Source organism: Diceros bicornis, chromosome 3 (assembly GCF_020826845.1).
Source record: "Diceros bicornis minor isolate mBicDic1 chromosome 3, mDicBic1.mat.cur, whole genome shotgun sequence".
Taxonomy (NCBI): Eukaryota; Metazoa; Chordata; class Mammalia; order Perissodactyla; family Rhinocerotidae; genus Diceros; species Diceros bicornis.
In genome coordinates this window covers 73,304,553-73,325,641 of record NC_080742.1, presented here as the reverse complement: position 1 = coordinate 73,325,641, position 21,089 = coordinate 73,304,553, and the positions used below count along the sequence as shown (strand labels likewise).

Sequence of the window (21,089 nt, the reverse complement as noted above, 5' to 3'; positions counted from 1 at the left end):
TGTCCTCTGTGGACGAACAAAACCTGTTCGCTGTGTAAAAGAAAAGTGGATCACTACCCAGTAGCTTTTGGGGGGTTAGGGTCTTTCTTAATTTGTGTCCTTACGGACTTCACTGTTAATTTAGGAGGAAGAAAAGACCTCCTCTCACGTACAGTGATTTCTTTTCTTTTGTGGAAGCCTGCTGCTCTCAAGGTTTTTGTTATCTCTCCACCTTCCCTTCAGTGAAATGTGTCTTCCTGCTGTTCTTCTGTTCTCTCCTCCAGGGTCTGCGCTGTCTCATTGGTTGGCAGCTAAATGGAATTTATTACGCTCCTGTTTTCTGAAGCAATTTAAGAACATGATTGTTGTACGTCTCTTATTATAGCCCAGGCATTCGAAGGAAAAAGGAAATAGGAAAGAGAAGTAAGCAAAGTTGACATTTTCCTGCATCAGAGTAAAAAAACACCTTAAGGCTTGAAATCAAAGAAGCCTAGACTTGAAGACCAAGTTATCAGTGTTGGTAGAAATAATATCCAAGTATAAAAAAGCTTTGCCAAATAGATTTTTTGTATTTTCTCAGTGCCAACACTAGGGAACTTGAACTTCAAATCTAGGATTCCTTGATTCTATCACTCAGTTCCGTTTAATCCAGCTAACTCCTAGTTATTCTTCAGGTTTCATCTTAGATGCTATTTTATTTTCACCAGTTAAATGCTTCATTGTGACTTGTAGTTACCTATTTACTTGCAATCATCAAGCATAATCACTCTTTCTTTTAATTACTTTTTTTCTTATCTTTACATTCCATTAGATTTGAGAGTTCTTGAAATCATGATAGTATTTTATCTACTCGGTACCTAGTACCCTGACTGATATATAGTAAACACAATAAATATTTGTTGACTGAATCAGTGAGTACTGTAGACCCTGTGAGATATGCAGAACTACATGAGAAACTTATTTCTTATAATCTTTTGGGAGAAATAGAATTAACAAACATAAAATAGTTATAGAATAATTTGGATTCAAATTTCATTGTCCTGAATGATTGAAATAGAAACACTGCATATTTTGTGTGTGTTTGTGTGTTTATAAGTAAAATAGGATTTCAGATACTAGTGATTTCATTGGTTCAAACCATAATAGTTAGGAATCTTTATGGAAAAGGTAAGGTTGGAGTTAAAAATTGAAGGACGAGAAGGTTTTGGATGTTGAATATATTTGGAAAAATCCAAGATATTGCCATATCATACTATATTAGATGGGGCTAAAGACTTGGAGGGAAGGTAGAGTTAAATCAATCTATCAGCTGAAAAAAATACAATGAAGTAGGTGAACTAGGCATTTCATTAAAAGGTTATATTATACTTGGATTGTTACAAATGAAATAAGTTACCAGCTTGCAGAGCAAAAGGTATTGTCCACATTACTAGAAGAAAAGAAATTGCATTTAATAGAACCACCCTGAGGAAAATTGCTTGCAAAGATTAAGACATTAGTTCGACTTTAGAATATTGCAATATGAAACTTAGCCTAAGAATGCTTATTCCTTAAAACTTTTAAAAAGAGCTTTGAAACAAGCATTAAACATCAAAGCACTCTGAGGCCTACCCCAAACAAGGCTGTATCCATTTAAAACAATATTTTTTTTATTTCTGAGTGATAATAATTAAATGATAAAATATTTTATTGAGCTATTTCCCTCTTATAATCCTTAATAAATCTTAATGCTATCAGACAGCTAATTAACAATAATTATATGTTTTATATATATTTATATAATATATATAATATATAATTATATATATTAAATATATATTTATATATATATAAAAACAATTATTTAATATTAGATTTATGCTCTAAAACTATAAATTAATTATAGGGCTACAGCTTCTCATTTGCTGGATTAAAACTATAACTGAGAATCTGATTCTGATGAAGTTTCTGATGAAGATTCCTAGCTCTGAACAACATTCATTGGCTTTGATCAGAAAATGTTGCCATTGCTTTGAAAATATATCAAATATAGTTGTTTTTATAATTTTATTTATTTATTTTTTCCCCCCAAAGCCCCAGTAGATAGCTGTATGTCATAGATGCACATCCTTCTAGTTGCTGTATGTGGGACGTGGCCTCAGCATGGCCAGAGAAGCGGTGCATCAGTGTGCGCCTGGGATCCGAACCCGGGCCACCAACAGCAGAGTGTGCGCATCGGTGTGCACCTGGGATCCGAACCCGGGCCACCAGCAGCAGAGTGTGCGCATCGGTGTGCACCTGGGATCCGAACCCGGGCCACCAGCAGCAGAGCGCGCGCACTTAACCGCTAAGCCACGGGGCCGGGCCACCAGCAGCAGAACGAGCGCACTTAACCGCTAAGCCACGGGGCCGGGCCACCAGCAGCAGAACGAGCGCACTTAACCGCTAAGCCACGGGGCCGGCCCTGATTTTAAAAGGTAACTTTGTCGGGGTTGGCCCAGTGGCATAGCTGTTAAGTGCGCGCGCTCCGCTGCGGTGGCCAGGGGTTCGCGGGTTCGGATCCCGGGCGTGCACCGTCACACTGCTTGTCAAGCCGTGCTGTGGCGGCATCCCATATAAAGTAGAGGAAGATGGGCATGGATGTTAGCCCAAGGCCAGTCTTCCTCAGCAAAAAGAGGAGCATTGGCAACAGATGTATGTTAGCTAATCTTCCTCACAAAAAATAAAATAAAAAAATAAAAATAAAAAAATAAAAGGTAGGGCCGGCCCTGTGGCTTAGCGGTTAAGTGCGCGCGCTCAGCTGCTGGCGGCCCGGGTTCGGATCCCAGGCGCACACCAACGCACCGCTTCTCCGGCCACGCTGAGGCTGCGTCCCACATGCAGCAACTGGAAGGATGTGCAGCTATGACATACAACTATCTACTGGGGCTTTGGGGGGAAAAATAAATAAATAAAATCTTTAAAAAAAATAAAAGGTAACTTTGTCGTTCCCAGTGTAATTTAGCTAATATGAAACATAAAAAAATTAAAGGTAAATTGACACTATGACTAAAAATTCCTCATAATACTGTCATAGTAAATACAGCCTTATGTTATTTCTCTGTTTGGCTGGTCTATATTCCTGATGATTTGTTCCAATACGTGAGCTTCTATCTAAACTTTAAATTATATCAAATCTAAGATTTAAATGGTTACAAGTGTGGCATAAATTGGACTACGGGTCTCCACTCAGCCTACAAAAACATCCAACATTTGAACAGTTAATAGTCATGAGAACACAGCCTTGGTTCTAATAGATTATAATCAGAGAAAGAAACCGAGCAGCTTTATACCGTAAAGTAGAAGGGCAGATAGACAGTGAGTTTTCACTGTGAAATTTCTGGGTGAATGCATCTTAAAGTTAGGGTAGGAGGGAACAGAAGCAGTGGCAAACACAGATTTAGTCGTCATTAAAGATTGTACTGGTGTCCCGAGTCTGCAGAGGACTCACTCCACCTCCTGTCTCTGGTCTCTGAAGTACTCAGAGTACTTAGCCTGGGAGTACTCAGACGAGCTTCAGCGCAAGTGAACCCCATTTTTTTTCTTTAATTGAGGTAACATTGGTTTATAACATTCTATAGGTTGCAGGTGTACAACATTATAATTTGACATCTGTATATACCTATCCATTTTTAACCCTCAGTTCAGCAGGTGGGCTGGGTTGGGAGGTACCAAGCCTGAATTGGAAATAGAAAGTGAGAATCTTACCCATTATCAGAGAGGCAGGGACCATAGCACTGCTAAGATAGCTAAATGTAGCTGTTTCACTGTGGACATCTGTTTTGTGAAGAACTGTGAGCTTGTTGTAGATTTGTCTTTACAGGAGACAAAACTATATCTCACAGAGTTTCTTTTTGCTATATCTTTAGGTCTAACACATTATGGATTGTAACAATTGCTCTACAAAGGTTGTCTTCAATTGGCAAGGCATGATCAAGACAGATTTATACAACTCAATATAATTGAATCAAGCAGATAATTTTTTTTAACATTCTAAATAGCATGCTTTTTGCCAGGGGGTGATGAGTTATTCCATATACCCATCAAACCATTCAGCATACTAGTTAGTACAGATTAACAGCAAATTCTAAATCCTGTAGAAGTGTTTGCACTTCTACACACTGAACAACTCTCTCATATTTTTTTTCTAAAATGTTTTACTTTCCCACGTTCTACAAATTATTCAATGAATTTTCTTAAGTTTTAGTGATACTTTTATTCATAAAGCACATGATATTAAGGTTAACTTTTAGTAGAAGGAACAAAATTATTTTTTAGCCTTTCATTAACTGATAATTATAAACATAATATTATTTTTAAGTGTTCAGCTCCAAAGACATGGAGAACATTTGATGGCAAAATAGTTGAGATGGATACACAGTTCACCATCAGAGCCAGAGAACTGCAAAACATCTATAAATGCATTATGCTGAAAAATCTCTCTCAAGATGAGAGGCTGGATGTGCTCTTAACACTTAAACATACTGTGAAGGTACGTTAACTTTCTCTTAGTTTTGGAGTATCACTATCAATAAAAAAATTGAATACTAAAATAAGCAAGGTTTTTTGTGTTAAGTAATTATAAAGATAATAATGTTTGTATGTATGAATTTTATTTTGTTAACAACTATTGTTTTGGTATAATTTTGGGAGGATGTGGTTTATGCATTAATATTTATCTAAAAGTTCTCAAACTGTATAATATGACACATAATAAATGTAAACATAGCACAATAAATATTCTAAATGTAAATATATCCCCTCTATGCAATGGATGCAAATATATAGCATGGCATTAATACTCAACTCAGTTCAATAAAACAGCAACTATTGTCTATATATTTTGACATGTTTCAATGAAAATTTTATTTTTAGCAGTTTTAAAGCAGCATCTGTGTAAATACTTTTGTTTTTTTTTTTCTCTTCAATTATTGATTTTCTGTGTTTTTAGTCCTGCTTTTAATGAAAATGAAGTGGGTGTCACAGGTCAGGTTCCCAAGAAACAGCCTCTGAGATGGGGATTCGTGTGCAGGAAGCTTCTTGGAGAGTGCTCTCAGGAGGAACTCCTGTGAGGAAATAGACAGCAGGATTGGTCAGGTGGAGAAATTAAACTCTCAGCAGTGACTCCAGCCAATCTCACAGGGAGCTCTGAAACTGGGGAGGCCCTTCTGAGTTGTGCCGAATCAAGGCGAGGGGCCAAGAGTTTTTACTCCCACATTGACCATTTATTGGATGTGGGCTGCCCCTAGGAAGGAGAGGTGACTTAGGATGAGGCATCTCTCTTTACCAGAAAGCAGTTCTCAGAAAGGGACTCAGTTGAGAGTGTCAGCCAACAGTGTGCGGGGGTGGGAGAATGAGTTCCTCTGGTCTGGACACAGCATACACAACACATACCGCTGCTTGGACCCACTGGCTTCATGTTGTAAGTTGTGAGAGCAGCTGCTCCAGATTTGGGTAGGCCCTTTTTCCCTGGGGAAAATTGCAAGAGCAGGGTTGATGAGATAGCTATAGCCCCCTATTGTTGCCATTGTCGTTAAGGCCACAGCAGATACTCATTGTCTCTTTCCTCTAGTATCCATTTAGATTTCCTCACCCTCAACTAGCACCTTGACTGATCTAGGTGGCCTACCTGTTGTGGTGACCCACACCTTGAGAGGTCTAGACTGCAGGTCACTGTGCTCTTCTCAGGCTGAAGCTGGTAGACTTCCATTTACTGTCAAAACTGGGCAAGAATATACCAAGAAATGCCCTGGACCTGGGTGCCAAACATGTTCTTCCCTGTCTCCATTGAGTAGTAACAGCACTACTCTCTTTCAAAGATCAAGGTTAATTACCTCTACAGGCATGACACTTTCCTTGCCCCCCAGGTCTTTTGGCCTAAAGAGCCCAGGCATTAGTTGTAGCTTAGAGTTTAATAGGACTCTTGCTGTGTCCTCTACTAGAAACATTTTCCCTCCAGGAATTAGGACCTCTAAACTTGAGAGCCCAGAGTTGCAGGGACAGGAAGCAAAAGTTTCCCAAGTAGTAAATGGATCCGTTTCTACTTTCATCCCCTTGGTTTCCAGAGTAAGGTAGTTTCAGGAGCTTCCACTTGTTCTTCCGTGTCACGTTAGCTCTTACCCCACAGATCAAGAAATGTGCTAACTACCAAGTATTCCATTCCAATGATATATTCAAGGACCAGGAAAATGAACACTGGATGGGTCTGTGGACCCATTGTGAGCTGGACCTGGGTCAGGACTCCATTTATGTTTTGTTCCCATGTACCCACATACCAGCAATTTTCAGCCAAGATGGCTTTCTTCAGCTAAGGGAAATCCAGAGAGAGGCTCAGGTGAGAGTTGTCAGCTGCCAGCCTATCAGCAGCTGGGAGACTGAATGCTTCAGTTCTGAAGTGGGGGTAATGCGAGCAGCACATCACAGCATTCGCTGTAATGGATATGTTTTCTATATTCCTAATTAAAGGGGAAAACCCAAGTGTCATTAGGACCATTGCTATAGCTCTTGTGTTTTATAGCTCAAATTGAAGGTAATATTGGGCATATGTCATTGTCAATATAAATAAATGGGCAATTCAGCTAAAAATATTTGGCTTCTGAAAAATGATTTTGAGTTCTCTAACTTTATAAGACACTCACCAGATGCCACCTTCAGTTTAAGGCATAGATATGTAAGTTGTTTCTGAATTATCACTCCTAAGAACTATTTTAAAGTTTGTACATAGGCAATGGATTGGATAACTCTGCATGGTCAATCTCTTTTGGTCATCAATCTGACCCAAATTGCCAGAGTGTATGTGTATAGATATTCAAATGATAATCATGGTTCACTACAAATAACAGCTGAAAAAATGTCAGCCATATTCAGATCCATCTAGGTGAGCCATGTGATGACAACCTATTAATTTCACAAGTATAACCCTTAGATACCTCATGTGGGCTCTCTGCCTCGTAATTGCAAAGAACTCTCATTCTGTTGAGAAGAAACAAGACCAAGACACAAAATTTTTAAGACACGTTAAGTAGAGTAAATGGTTCTTGTTGGGAGATAAATCTTCATAGGTCTCTCGCATTTCTGCCCATCTTGAGAGCAGAGGCATTGACTGCCTTTGAAAAGGGCTATCTTTTCAAAGATGTCTGTGTAGTGACTAGGCTTGGAAGATAGAAATAGATAGGAAGATAGGGAGAAGCAGTAGATCCAGAGGTAGGAAATAAGCTTGATAGCTGTAGAGGGCAGTAAAAATATCAGATTGGAAAAAAGAGAGTGCAGGTAGGGAATACAATAGAAATGCTCTTGCCTGACATAATTAGGGCCATTAGCTGGTTAATTAAAAAGCCAAAAGATGGCTCATAAAAGATAAATTATGCATATCTTAAACAATATATTTAACCTAATATATTCACATGTACATTTATTTAACAATGTTTTGATGGAGTATTAAGGCCTTTAAGCATGACTCAAATTCTGGCTCTATTCATTTATGACTGTGCAACCTTAGGTAAGTTATTTAATATTTCTGAAAATCAGTTTCACCATTTGTAAAATTAGTTGCTTTGAGGATATAAATATATATGTGTATATATATGTACATATATATGTGTATATAAAATATAAATTAAAAAATATAATCTCTGTGTCTCAGTGCTTACAAACAGGGAGCCCTCAATAAATAATAGGTATTATTTTGATGACAATTACTAATATAGACTAGTGAATCTTAAACCTGAGTACACATTAGAATTATCTAGAGAACTTGAGAGAGAGAGAAAGAGACAGAGACAGACAGACAGACAGACAGGCATGAAGAGAGAGAGAATATGAGAATAAATGAATAGGAATGTTTTCTAGGCCCCATTTCAGAGCAGTTAAATTAGATCCTCAAGTGTGAGGGCAATGTTAAAATCTTTTAAAATCTCCCTCAGGTCCTTCTAATGTGCCTTCAGGGTCAAGGACCTTTGATGCACTCTTGAATTAGCTATAAAGAATATGTATTAAAAAGTACAGAAGAGCATTATTTTAGTTACTGGCTTTACCTTCTGGCTCTTTCCTTCAAACTTTATGTTTCTTGTGGTCTTTTCTTGGGCAGTTGGAGCAATTTCTATTTTGCTGCTTATAAATCCTTCTATCTTAATCACTTAACTCTTCTCTGGGGCTTTCTTATTCAAACACACTCATTTCTATTATTTTATTAAAAATTATTGTGAATTATATAAACATGCAGAAAATATGTATAAAATATATATGTAAGTTTAGTAAATATAAAGCCACCAACCATGTAACTACCCTCTGGTCCCAAAACAGGATATTGCCAACATTGCTAGCATCCCACTTTCTCTTCTTGATGGCGATTCACCCTCTCATCCCCTAGAAGTAACTACCATACTGACTTTCATAGTAGTCATTTCCTTGATTTTTCTTCATAGTGTGCCACCTCTGTATACATCTCTAAATAATATGGTTTAGTGTTGCTTATTTTTGGATTTTATTTCAATGGAATAATACTGTATGTACTATTTTGTGCCTTGCTTCTTTTGCTCAACATTAATTTGTAAGATTTAAGCTTCTTATTGTATATAGCTGTAGTTCATTCATTTCCACACATTAGATAGTATTCCTTACGTATGAATAAGCCATCACTTATTTATGTAATCAACTTATTTATGGATATTTGGTTATTTCTAATTTTGGGCTACTGTGAACAATGACTCTACATGCAGATTTCTCTAAAGCACTTAAGAATAGAATTGCTGGGTTGTAGACTATGCATATCTTAAACTCTACTAGATAATTAAGTCAATTTTTTTTCCCAAATTAGTTGTACCAATTTATACTCCTATCAGCAATGTTCATTTATTCTGGAATCTAGTTTTCAGTTTGTTTGGGTGGTAATTTAAAAAACTAAGTAATTTTTAAAATTCTATACTGAATATTTTTGTATTTTGTATAGGAACATGAATGTAAACTGACTCAGGAAATTTTACAATTGATTGACAGAGAGGTTGACCTTATGATGAGAGGAGTCAAACATCATAACCTTGAAGGACTCAGAAAAAGAATTGCAACACTCTTTTTTCAATACATTAAAACACCTCTGTTTAATCCAGAAGTTGCAAGACACCTTAAGGTACTCTACTTTTTTTTCCCTGTATTCCTTTCTCAAAATTCTAAGATATGCTATAGTAAATTGCAGTTTATTCAAATTTTGTGTTAACGTTTTACTTGGTGTCCGTGTGGAAGACCATCTTACTGGTGAAATCTCCTTTGAATGATTATTTTTTTATGTTGATAAATTAAATTTATTCACTTAATAAATTTCTGTGTCTGTGTTTCCAAGCCTGAATTCTTTTCTAATCTCTCAACCAAATTTTCAGTTGAATATTGCACTACGTTGAATGTATCGTGATCTCTCACACCTTCATGCTTTTGCACGTAGTGTTGCGTCCACCAGGAATGCTGTCCCCCACTTCACCCAGCCAACTCCTACTCATTTCCTAAGACTCAGTTCACATGTTCCCTCCTTCATGAGGCTGCAGAGAGAGTTAAACTTTTCATTCTGAGATTCTACATGTGCATTGTTTATATTCCTTTATAATACTTATCATATGGTTATAATTATTACTGAACAGATCCATGTAGATATCCTGAGAGAACTTGAAATGTAACATGTATTTGAATTAAACTACCTTCTCCAACTCCAACATGCCTAGGCTTCTGTGGAGATTTTCTCTCTAAAGCCAAGATAAGTGCCTTATTGCCTTCTCACTGTGCAAAACTTTCTAAACCACTTTTAATAAAGTTTTAGGGGAGGGAGGTTACTAGAGAATTCTAAATAGTATTTTATTCCAATGATTATTTTTAGAATTATATCTTATTTAAGAGGCTGACTAAACATCCATTTTGCTTTTCTGACGTAAACAAAATCTCAATATTTAGTCAAAACTTTTAGAAAAATAAAAATTGTTTAATTGTTATTTTTTCTTTTTTAATGAACTTTTAAAACTTAATTGTATTGTAAGAGAATATTAAAATATGCAAGTCTAAGAGAAAAGTTGCCGATTGTATTATTTCTTATTCAAATCAATATTTCCTTTGTCTGAGCTACCCTCTAGTCCTTCTCTATGGACTTATTCAGTTTTTATATGTTTGCAGTAAATAATAGAATTTCATATTCTACATGTTCAGGTAACATTATTCCATCTTATTCACTTTTTAAATTTACTTTTTGTGAAATTCACCATTTTTGGTGAGTTTTGATAAATGCAGAGAGTCATGTAACCAACAGCACAATCAAGATAAAAGTATTCTTATCGCCTCCCCCAAATTCCCTCATGCTGCTGCTTTGTAATCAGCCCTTCCTCTGGCTCCCTCACTTTTGGCAAATACTGATCTGCATTTTATTTCTATAGTTTTACTTAACCCAGAATGTCATAAAATGAAGTCATACTCTATGTACTCTTTTGAGACTGGCTGCCTTCGTTTAGCATATTGCATTTGAGATTCACCCATGTATTTGAGTGTTTCAGCAGTTTGTTGTTATAGCTGAGTAATATTTTTATTGTCTGGATGTACCAGAGTTTATCTATCTATTCACAGTTGTAGGACATTGAGTTGTTTAGAGTTTTGGGCTTTTGTAAATAAAGTACTACAAACACTCGATTGTGAGTTTTTGTGTAAATTGATTGTTTGGGGTTAAAGACCTTGGAAGTGGGATTGTTGAGTTGTATGGTAAATGCTTACTTACCTTTGCAAGACACTGCCAAACTTTTTTCCCAAACTGACTGTACCATGTTGTGCAATTCATGAGAGTTCCAGTTGCTCTGCATCCTTGTCAGCACTTGGTATTGTTAGTTTTTATTTTAATTTTGGAATTCTAATAGGTGTGTAGTAGTATCCTTTTATATTTTAATCTGTATTTTCCTAATTAATAGTATTAAACCTCTTTGCCATCCATGTATCTTTTTGGTGAAGTGCTGCACTTATCTTTTGCTACCACACCTTCTGCCCCCTCTCCCCCCCCCCCCCTTTTTTAGTTGGGCTGTTTATTTTCTCATTATTGAGTTTTGAGAATTCTTTTTTTTTTTTTTTTGGTGAGGAAGATTGTCCCTGAGCTAACATCTGTTGCCAATCCTCTTCTTTTTGCTGAGGAAGATTGGCCCTGGGCTAACATCCATGCCCATCTTCCTCTGCTTTATATGTGGGATGCCTGCCACAGCATGGCTTGATGAGCAGTGCACAGATCTGCACCTAGGATCCAAACCCATGAATCCCGGGCTGCCGAAGCAGAGTGTGAACTTAACCACTATGCCACCAGGTCAGCCCTGAGAATTCTTTATATATTTTGCATGTAAGTCCTTTGTAAGATATATGATTTGTAAATATTTTCTCTCAGTCTGTGGCTTGTCTTTTCATTCTCTTAATAGTATCTTTTATAGAGCAGAAGTTTTTGATTTTGAAGTTGAATTTATCCACTTTCCAATTTATTTTGAAGTTGAATTTATCCATTTTTAAAATGGATCATACTTTTGGTGCTTTTTTTTTTTTTAATTTAAGAAATCTTTTCGGAAGAATTAATATTGTTAAAATGTCCATAGTACCGAAAGCAATCTACAGATTTAATGCAATCTCTATCAAAATTGCAATCGCCTTTTTCACAGAAATAGAAAAAACAATCCTAAAATTTGTATGGAACCACAAAAGACCTTGAGTAGCCAAAGCAATCTTGAGAAAGAAGAACAAAGCTGGAGGAATCATGCTTCCTTGATTTCAAACTATACTATAAAGCTATGGTAATCAAAACGGTATAGTACTGGCATAAAAACAGACACATAGATCAATGGAACAGAGTAAAGAGTCCAGAAATGAACCCATGCATACATGGTCAGCTAATATTTGACAAAGGAGCTGAGGACACACAAAGGGGAAAGGGTAGTCTCTTCAATAAATGGTGTTGGGAAAACTGGATAGCCATTGGCAAAAAAATAAAGTTGGACCCCTATCTCACACTGCATGCAAAAATAAAAATGGATTGAAGATTTACATGTAAGACCTGAAACTGTAAAACTACAAAACTGTAAAACTACTAGGAAAAAAACAGAGAAAAAGCTTCTTGATATTGACCTTGGCAATGATCTTTTGGTCACGATACCAAAAGCAAAAATAGACAAATAGGGTTACATCAAACTGAAAAGCTTCTGCACAGCAAAGAAAACAGTCAACAACATGAAAGACAATATAAGGAATGGGAGAAAATATTCGCAAACCATATGTCTGATGAATTAATATCTAAAAAAATGTAAGGAACTCATATAACTTAATAGCAAAATAATTTTAACCCAATTTAAAAATGGGCAAAGGGCCTGAATAAACATTTTCCCAAAGAAGACATACAGATGGCCAACATGTACGTGAAAAAGTGGTCAATATCACTAATCATCAGGAAAATGCAAATCAAAACCACAATGAGATACCTCACAAATGTCAGAATGGCTATTATTAAAAAGACAAAAGATAGCAAGTGTTGGTGAGGGTGCAGAGAAAAGGAAATCCTTGTGCACTGTTGGTGGAAATGTAAATTGGTACAGCTATTATGGAAAACAGTGTGGAGGTTCCTCAAAAAATTAAAAATAGAATTACCATATGATGAAAAATTTCAAATTTTGAAAACTGATCATGAGCCAATCCAAATTTATTGTTGAGATGAATGAAATAAGAACACTAGATTGAGTGGGCTTTTATTTATATGTGAATCTAGTTATTACCTGTAAAAATAATTAATATAGCATAGCACCAAAAATCTAAATTCTTAAAAATAAGTACCAAAGCACTTGCAGGGTGTTCCTACTATTTTGCAACCCAAAGCCTCTACCTACTAATTTTCTTTCAGTCAATTAATTTTCTAGGTGATTTTACCACATATATCTAAAGGTTGATGAATAATAGAGAATTATAATATTTTGTCAGGGTAAATGAATACTGCTTGAAGTTTATATTTTGTGTAGAATAGGAAGTTAAGGGAAAAATATGACTTTAAAATTTAACCAACTTTGAATCTCATTCTAAGATAAGTTAGCCCTCAGTGGGTTAGTATTTGTTCTGTTGGTTAGCTTCTCTTGCTTAGTATTTGGCCTGGCTTTTATACCTTTCTAATTCTTTTTTACTAATTAGGCCCCTCAAGACCCACTGAAGTTTTATAAGAAGATTTACTTTTGCCACAGTTGCCAGCTGTATTTGCCTTCTACAGCGTTTGCTGTATCGTCCACTTCACACCGCATATACCGGTGTCGTCACTGCGTTAATCTTGACAATGAGACTCGACAGCGAGAATCATTTTTGAAGTACAAATGTTTACTTCAACGGCTCTACTATTCAGAAACTGATTATGAAGATGACTCTAAAATTGCTTTTCTGATGCAGGTATGATCAGTCAGGGTTGCCAATCAAGGATGAAATTTGTCCGCTGATTTTACAAAAAAGATTCCTGCTTTCCTACTCAAATCTTTTAAAATAATGGTTCTTTTTTCTATGCTTATACTTTGTGAAGCTTGCCCCTCTGGCACTTCTAGGTTTATCTATGCAGACCTTGTGGTAAAAAGTCACTTCAAAAGTTTTAGCTAATGTGGTTTAAATAAAAAAAGTTTTTAAATAATTATTTCATTCCCCCCCTTTTCCCTTTTCTCATTAAAACAACAGTCTTTTTAATAACATTACGTGAATTGCTCATTCTTTATTAAATTTCAATCTCCTCATTTGTAAAATGGGAATAAAATGACTGACAATAACCCTGAGGATAAGATGATACTTACTAGTAAATTTTGAAAAAAAACAAATACCATATAAATGTAAGGTAAAATTAGCATACTGGAAGAAATATCTACAGCTTACTCCAGGTTAAAGATGCGGTCATGACTGTGAGACTGATAATGTAGTTTGGGCAGAATGAACAGAGACTTGGTGAAAACTAAGGAGCTAAGTGCCACTGAAAACCTCATGAATGTTTCTCTTTGAAAAATGTACTCAATATAATTTAATTATTTCCTCAAGTAATATAATAATCTTAAAGAAATGTTATGTTTATAAGAAAACATTATTTTTCAAACTTGTTTTGACATGCAGCTACAAGATATTCAGTACCTGACAGAGAACATCTGGGCATCCCAGTCAGTCCTCAGTGCCTGGACCGATCTCAATGATCTGGTCATGGTCAGGTGGGATAAATCCTTGGAGTGGTCCCCCTGGAACTGCATTCTTCTCACCAAAGATGAAGCTGCTGTTCATCTCAAGCTAACAAGTATTGAAGAGGTAAGAAAGTGAAACTTTACCTGGGAAATTAATCATTGGAATTATTAGAGATAACTTGACTACCTTAGAGATAACTTGACTACCTTTTAATACATTCCATGCATAATTTAAATTCTTCCATTGGATTAACAGAGAATCCATGGATAACAGTAACAAGGTATGTGGATAGTATGTATGGCGGAGATTAAAATTAAAAGGAAGCTAAGGCACATAATAGGTAAAGGTAAGAGATCTGAAGGTCTTCCATGTACCTAAAACATGACACCACTCTCTCCTAATAATAGCAAGTTCAAGCATGTTAGTTCCACAGTACGTTCCATGAGGGGAGGGATTTTGTTTAGCTTATTCATGTCTATATCTCTAATACCTACAACATTTCTTGCACAGACTAGGGGTTTAACACGTACTTGTTGAATGAATAAATGTATATTACTGCCAGATAGGTATTTTGGAACCTAGAATCTGCCCTTTGATTAATTATCATGAGTCTGCCTAATAACACACGAAATTCTCAAATAAATTTTGTGCTCTAAATGGTAATCATACTGATGGGATATATTTCTGAGGCTCCATTTCTCATTTGCTTCCAAATAACTAGGAGTGGGGAAAAAACTGCAAAAATTAAATACCATTTAATTTCAGTAACTTACAAGATGCAATCTGTAAAACATTTTTTTGTGTGTGTGAGGAAGATTAGCCCTGAGCTAACATCTGATGCCAACCAATCCTTCTCTTTTTGCTGAGGAAGATTGGCCCTGGACTAACATCCGTGCTCACCTTCCTCTATTTTATGTGGGACACTGCCACAGCATGGCTTGACAAGTGGTGTGTTGGTCCACACCTGGGTCTGAACCTGTGAACCCTGGGCCACCGAAGCGGGGCGTGCGCACTTAACTGCTACACCACCGGGCTGGCCCCTGTAAAACATTTTGATGAATAGAATTGGGGGGTCCCTGGTGGGTTCCCAGAGAGCTCCATTTACACTAAGCAAGCCCAGGATCCCAAGAGCTGATACTGATTCTCTGCCTTCTATTGATTAAATTGCTGTACCTTTAATTCCATGCAAGATGTCAGTTAAGAGAAAATAAAGAAATGGCTTCAAATATAATAGTCTTTTGAATAGTGCTATTCCCTGCCTGTGTTTTTATTGGGGAGGGAGAAGGTGTAAAGTGGAGAAACTAGTTAAATTTTTAGCTTTTTTTGAACAATTTTCCAGTAGAAGCCAGGCTAAGAAAAATTCCACTCTAGGGATTGCAAGAAAGGGCAGCAAGAAATTGAAGCTGTGTTAAATATTATATTTAGTAAACTAAGCTGCCTCATAAATATTTCATCACTGGAAGCCTAGCCAATACTAACAATATCATTTCGTCTAGGACCCATAGTGGGACTGAAGTTCATTCCCAAAGCTGATATTCCACTGCTTCTTCAATTAATTCATGCAACTCCCTTTGTGTATTTCCTCAGATTGCTGCAGTATCAAATTAAATGTTCTATGGGGCCGGCCCGTGGCTTAGCGGTTAAGTGCGTGCGCTCCACTACTGGCGGCCCAGGTTCGGATCCCGGGCGCGCACCGACACACCGCTTGTCCGGCCATGCTGAGGCCGTGTCCCACATACAGCAACTGGAAGGATGTGCAGCTATAACATACAACTATCTACTGGGGCTTTGGGGGAAAAAATAAATAAATAAAAATTATAACAAAAATAAAAATAAAAAAAATAAATGTTCTATTCACATGCATTCCTGATTTCAGGATGCCAATTTTACTGAATCTCTGTAAACAGAGCTAAGGTTCTCGACCAGAGAAACTAAAACAAAATGGCCTTTTTTTGGTTTTGAGCTGGTGTCATCCTTTAAGTATTAATATTTGGCCTCATTAAAGAAGAGTTTATGTCTTGCGGCAAGTTAAATAAAGCATTTCCAGAATTTCCTTAATGCACAGAGATATTTGCTTTCTCAGTTAGTAAAAACATACTCAAAAATTAAAATAATCTTGACTCCCTGCAATATAGGAAAACCTGGAAAAAGACTTCTGTTCTCTGAACTGTAAATGAGGCAGATCAATTTCTCACGGTGTGCACATTGGCCAAAGGAGGAACAATAGTGGATTTAAAGTCAGGGGACCTCACTCAGCGTTTCCCCATTTTGGTCACTAACAATCTGCAGGATATTAAGACCTGCCCTCTTTGCTTCATAAATTTTTATAAAGGTTAGCTGAAAACATGGAATAAGTATAGAGGATCGGAGCAGCCCTGGCTTTGAATTCTGGCTTAATCACTCATGAGCTGGGAGAAGGTGGGCAAGTTTGTTAATGTCTCAGTGCCCCGGTTTTCTCGTCTATAAAAAGGGGATAATAGATACTGGATATCTTTCCATATTATATTATTCTGTAAGAGTTGCTTGTTGTTCCTTTGATTGTATGTACCATAATATGCTTATCTCATCTTTAATGATTGCTTTTGGGTTCTATAAAGGCACTTTGAAAACCTGTCAAGTCCTATGCATGTATAATTGAATGTTGCACAACAGAAATATGTTAGTTTTTCTTCAATGAAATGTGGGCTAACAAGTGGTGGAACAAAGTTAGATTAGTGCAAAGGATGAGTATTTTGATCTGGTAAATTTGTCTATAGAGAGGAAACTTTAAAATAAGTCCAGGATACTCCTGCATAATCCTTTCTGCAAGGATATCACATCTTTTGACTCCTTTTCTCCAGGGCTTTCTTGACTTCTGGTTTGACACTATGAGGCATCTTCAATGAGAGGATGTTTTACTTTTAGAAAACAACTTTTAGGAGGAGGTTGGAAAGAAGGGTCGATTAAGATTGATAAACAGAATAGATGGTATTTATTAATTCAACCAGAATTCACTTTTGAATGTGCCAAATATTATGCTAAGTGCTTGGAGAAAGACAAGGAAATGTAATGAACACCGTTTTTCATTGTTTCAGTTGTATTCAAGTTCAGCTGCAAATAACAGACTAAGCAGCTTATAATGACTTGATCAATTGTGGGTTTAGTTTCCTTGTATAACAAGAAGTCCAGAAGTTGGCAGTCTGGGGCCAGTATGTGGCTCCACAGTGCCCTCACAAACCCAGGCCCTCTAACTTTTCCCTCAGCCGTATTTAACCTTTGGCTTTCATTCTCATGCTTGTGGACTCTTAGGGATAAAATGGCTGCTTTATCTCCTGCATTATATCCACCTCCCAGGTATGGCAAAAGCCTGAATGTGCTTGACAGATGAGTCTTCTCACTATCAAAAAGCTTTCCTATAAGCTTTATCAGTTATCTGTGTGTATGTATGTATAATGGCCAGAAACTTGTCACATGGCCACCCCTAGCTAAAATAAAGGCTAGGCAAGCTGAGTATGTCACAAAATACAAAATCTGGCCCCTATACAAAATCAGGCTTCTAAATATGAATAGAAGAGAGAATGAGTATTGGGTTGACAACTAGCAGTCTGCCACTGTCATTAGAAAATAGATTATCTTGTAATGTGGCAATGCTACATAACAGATAACGTCCCAAATACCGTTACACCTGTGGAGAGACAAGAAGTCTAAAAATTAATTAAGAACAAATAAAAATGGAAAGGCATGAAGACTTAATAAAGGCAGGAAGGTTATTTTCTGTTTAGAAGACAGAAGAGGAAACAGTGCAGGGCCTCATAAGGTGGGAATCTAAGGTAGTAGAAAGAGAAATTTACATTGTCACAACACCAATGTGATCTTTATCTTGAACTCTGGAGAAATGGAGGGAAGGACCAATTTTAGGGAAAAAAAAATTCAGATTGGTAATTGTATGCAGTGTTGAAATAGATTTAAAGAGAGAACCAAGGTGACGAGTACATTCATTCAAAAATATCGATTGAGTGTCTACCTTATGGTGCCAAGAGACACGTATATGAAAAAGACTCGGTTTGAGCCTTCAAGGAGTTTTCCTTATCATGGAAGAGACCCTCAAGCAGATAGTGAAATTCAAGGCAGAATGAACTAAACATTGCAATTAAAATACATAAAAGTGCTTGCAAGTACGGAAGAGGAGGGGATTAGTTTAGACTCAGAGAGGTCACAGGGAGAATCAGGAAAGGCTTCTGGGTTCAAGTGTCATAGGAGCTGAGCCCTGAAGGATGATAGACAAAGTAGGAAAAATGCATGTGGGAAAGAACTGATGAGCAGAGGCGTTGAGGCATGAAAGTGTTTTTACTTGGCAAGAGATATGTGACATTTAATAGAATTTTGTTTTCTTTTCTTTTCAGGGATATGAACCCTTGTTTATTCACAAGATCAAACACAAACATATCCTGGCTAAGAACTATTTTTCTCAAATTCCAGTGCTGGCTTCATTTATACCTGATGGTGAAATAGATGAGATCAGAAAGAAATATCACTCAGAAACAACACCTAAGATTATAGAACTCCAGACGCCTAGTCCTTAGAAGACCCAGGAGCATTTGTTTGATGATCAGCATTTTTATTCACTGCTAATAGAGTAATACAGAGGTCACACAATATGGAATTAGAATTTTATCTTTTTATTAATTTTAATTATTTTTCATAATATCATAAGTATATGAAGACAAAACATCTCTATATAAATGATTTATTATTAAACCATTAGTGTTAAATTGAAATATAATTTTGTTATTGAAATTAATATTTTAAAGGAAAGAGAACACTTTATTTTTACATATTTTCACATTAAAATTTTTTAAAATTTCAAGTGCGTTATACTTAAAATCAATAGACAAACAAAAGCCAGGCTTAACTTTCAGCCCAAGAAATTTATTTTAGATAAAATGTAGTTATAGGAGACTAGTCAGTATATGGATGGGAGGAAACATTATGGAATTCTCTTTCTTGAAAATCTTTACAGGCGGGATAAAAGATGCTGTGTTTTAATATAGGGATTTGAATCTTCACTTTTTATCTTCTACTTTCACCTTCTATCCTTCTCAAATCCCAATAAAACAACTGAAACTATTTATAAACAAATAAAAAAAAAGTGCATTCTATGCTGGAAAACAGGGTAAATAGTGGAACTGTCTTTTGTCCTATGGGAGAAAAGCTCCCAGTAGGGCAATGATGAAACTGTAGGGAGAACAAACTTGGTCAGGTAAACTATAACAATCTCTTTCCCCAAAAAACCAAAGGAATAACCTTGACCACATGCATGTCAGGGATCTACAGTGATGAACAAGGGTGTATGAGTCAGTCAATAGGAAATAGATGGCACATTCAAAACAGGAAAATTCAAGGAGAGTTTATTTACAAAGGGAGTTATCAAGTGTGGGCTGTGTTTTGGAAACTAAAAGAAGAGAGCAGGAACCCACGGCTGGTGTCAGATAAGCTGTCTCTACTCCAGTCTTAAATGAACCTGGGGAGGGAAAGGTCTGGGAACCCCGAAAGGGAGTGTAAAGAAGATAACTGAGAGGATGAGTGACCAACTGTCACGGCAACAGCCAGCCCTAAGTGATCTCATGAACTAGAGAAATAAATTCTCTGGTCTCACACTTCTTCCTGCCTCCAGTCTCCTGCTTGGGTTTCCCACTGGTAGAAATTTCCAAAAGGAAAGCAGAAGAAATAGAAGTCTATTGACATAATTTATACAGCCTCAGGACAAAGAGTGGAGGAGATAAGGGGGAAAGTGGATCTGGATGGCTAAATAGAAGATATCCATCTAGGAAGAATTAAAAGTGAAGATCTGTAATTCAAGTAGCACTATTTCACACACACACACACACACACAATGTAATTTTTTATATATATATATATATATACACATATATAGAGAGAGATATGTATATCTATATACATATCTCTATATATAGAGAAAGAGAGACAGATACAGATACATATATAATTTTTCCCCTAATTCCAAGCAGCAATTAATGAGGCTGTTCTCTCACGTATAGTGATCAAGGAATTCAATCTAAATATTAATATTTTACATAAATATTTGCCAACATTTTAACAACTTATTTTCTAGGACGTCTACAATTTTTTCTTAGCAAAAGCATGGCACATGGAGATTGCTTTTAAGGAACTAAACATTGAGGAGGAAAGTGCTATAAGCTGCTGTTATTTTCAAGTTTTCATGGACAATTCAGATGTTCTGGGAACTCTAAACAATAAATTATAGATGGGAATTGATTGGGGACCATTCTGATCAATGATAACAATTTAACACAGACAGAAGTGGGTTTACACTGGAATGTAAATGACCAGATTTTAACAAGACAGTTCAGGAGAATCTCCTAGTCCAGAGAAGGAAGGGCTGGGGAGGCAGGCAGTCAGGGGGAAATAGTCAGAGAGGGGCAAATAAAGGACTTTGAGAATTCCTCTCTTGCCCTAGGGGTGGATCAACTGACTAGGTAGCATTTCCTTATAGTAATGGAAGACTTGTGGAATACAACTGAGAGGGGCGGGCAAACCAGAGCGGTTGAATCATACATGAAAAGGGGCAGTACCTTAATTCAGGGCTGGGAGAATAACCACAAAGGGGGAAAAATAGGTCAACAGCAGAGAGACTTTCCCTAATAAACTATTCTGGTAAACTCTTTTCCATCCCACCAGAACTACAGTTCTCAATTTACACAGGTATCCAAAAATCCATAGCAGAAGGGGCTGGAGGAGGTGTCATGCTAGAGAGCAGTCAGTAGGGGAACAGTCAGGTTGCTACCTACTGGAATCTTAACTCCAGGATGCTGGAAGTCAGCAACTAGGTAGGCAGGTAAGTTCCCCTCCCTTCATAGTGTCTGCGGTCCTCTAGTTTATGACCTGATGAACTTACC

The 21,089-nt window shown here is 36.8% G+C and overlaps 1 protein-coding gene across 1 annotated transcript in view; it reads left to right on the top strand.

Moving 5' to 3' along the window:
* Window positions 1-18,899, top strand: part of IQUB (IQ motif and ubiquitin domain containing) — a 56,057-nt gene extending 37,158 nt beyond the window's left edge. Inside the window, exons 9-13 of the mRNA XM_058529154.1 lie at window positions 4,319-4,489; window positions 8,945-9,121; window positions 13,162-13,410; window positions 14,110-14,295; window positions 18,555-18,899. Coding sequence (XP_058385137.1) covers window positions 4,319-4,489; window positions 8,945-9,121; window positions 13,162-13,410; window positions 14,110-14,295; window positions 18,555-18,734 — 963 coding nt within the window. The 3' untranslated portion in view covers window positions 18,735-18,899. The remainder of the gene's footprint in view (window positions 1-4,318; window positions 4,490-8,944; window positions 9,122-13,161; window positions 13,411-14,109; window positions 14,296-18,554) is intronic.
* Window positions 18,900-21,089: the final 2,190 nt, after the last annotated feature.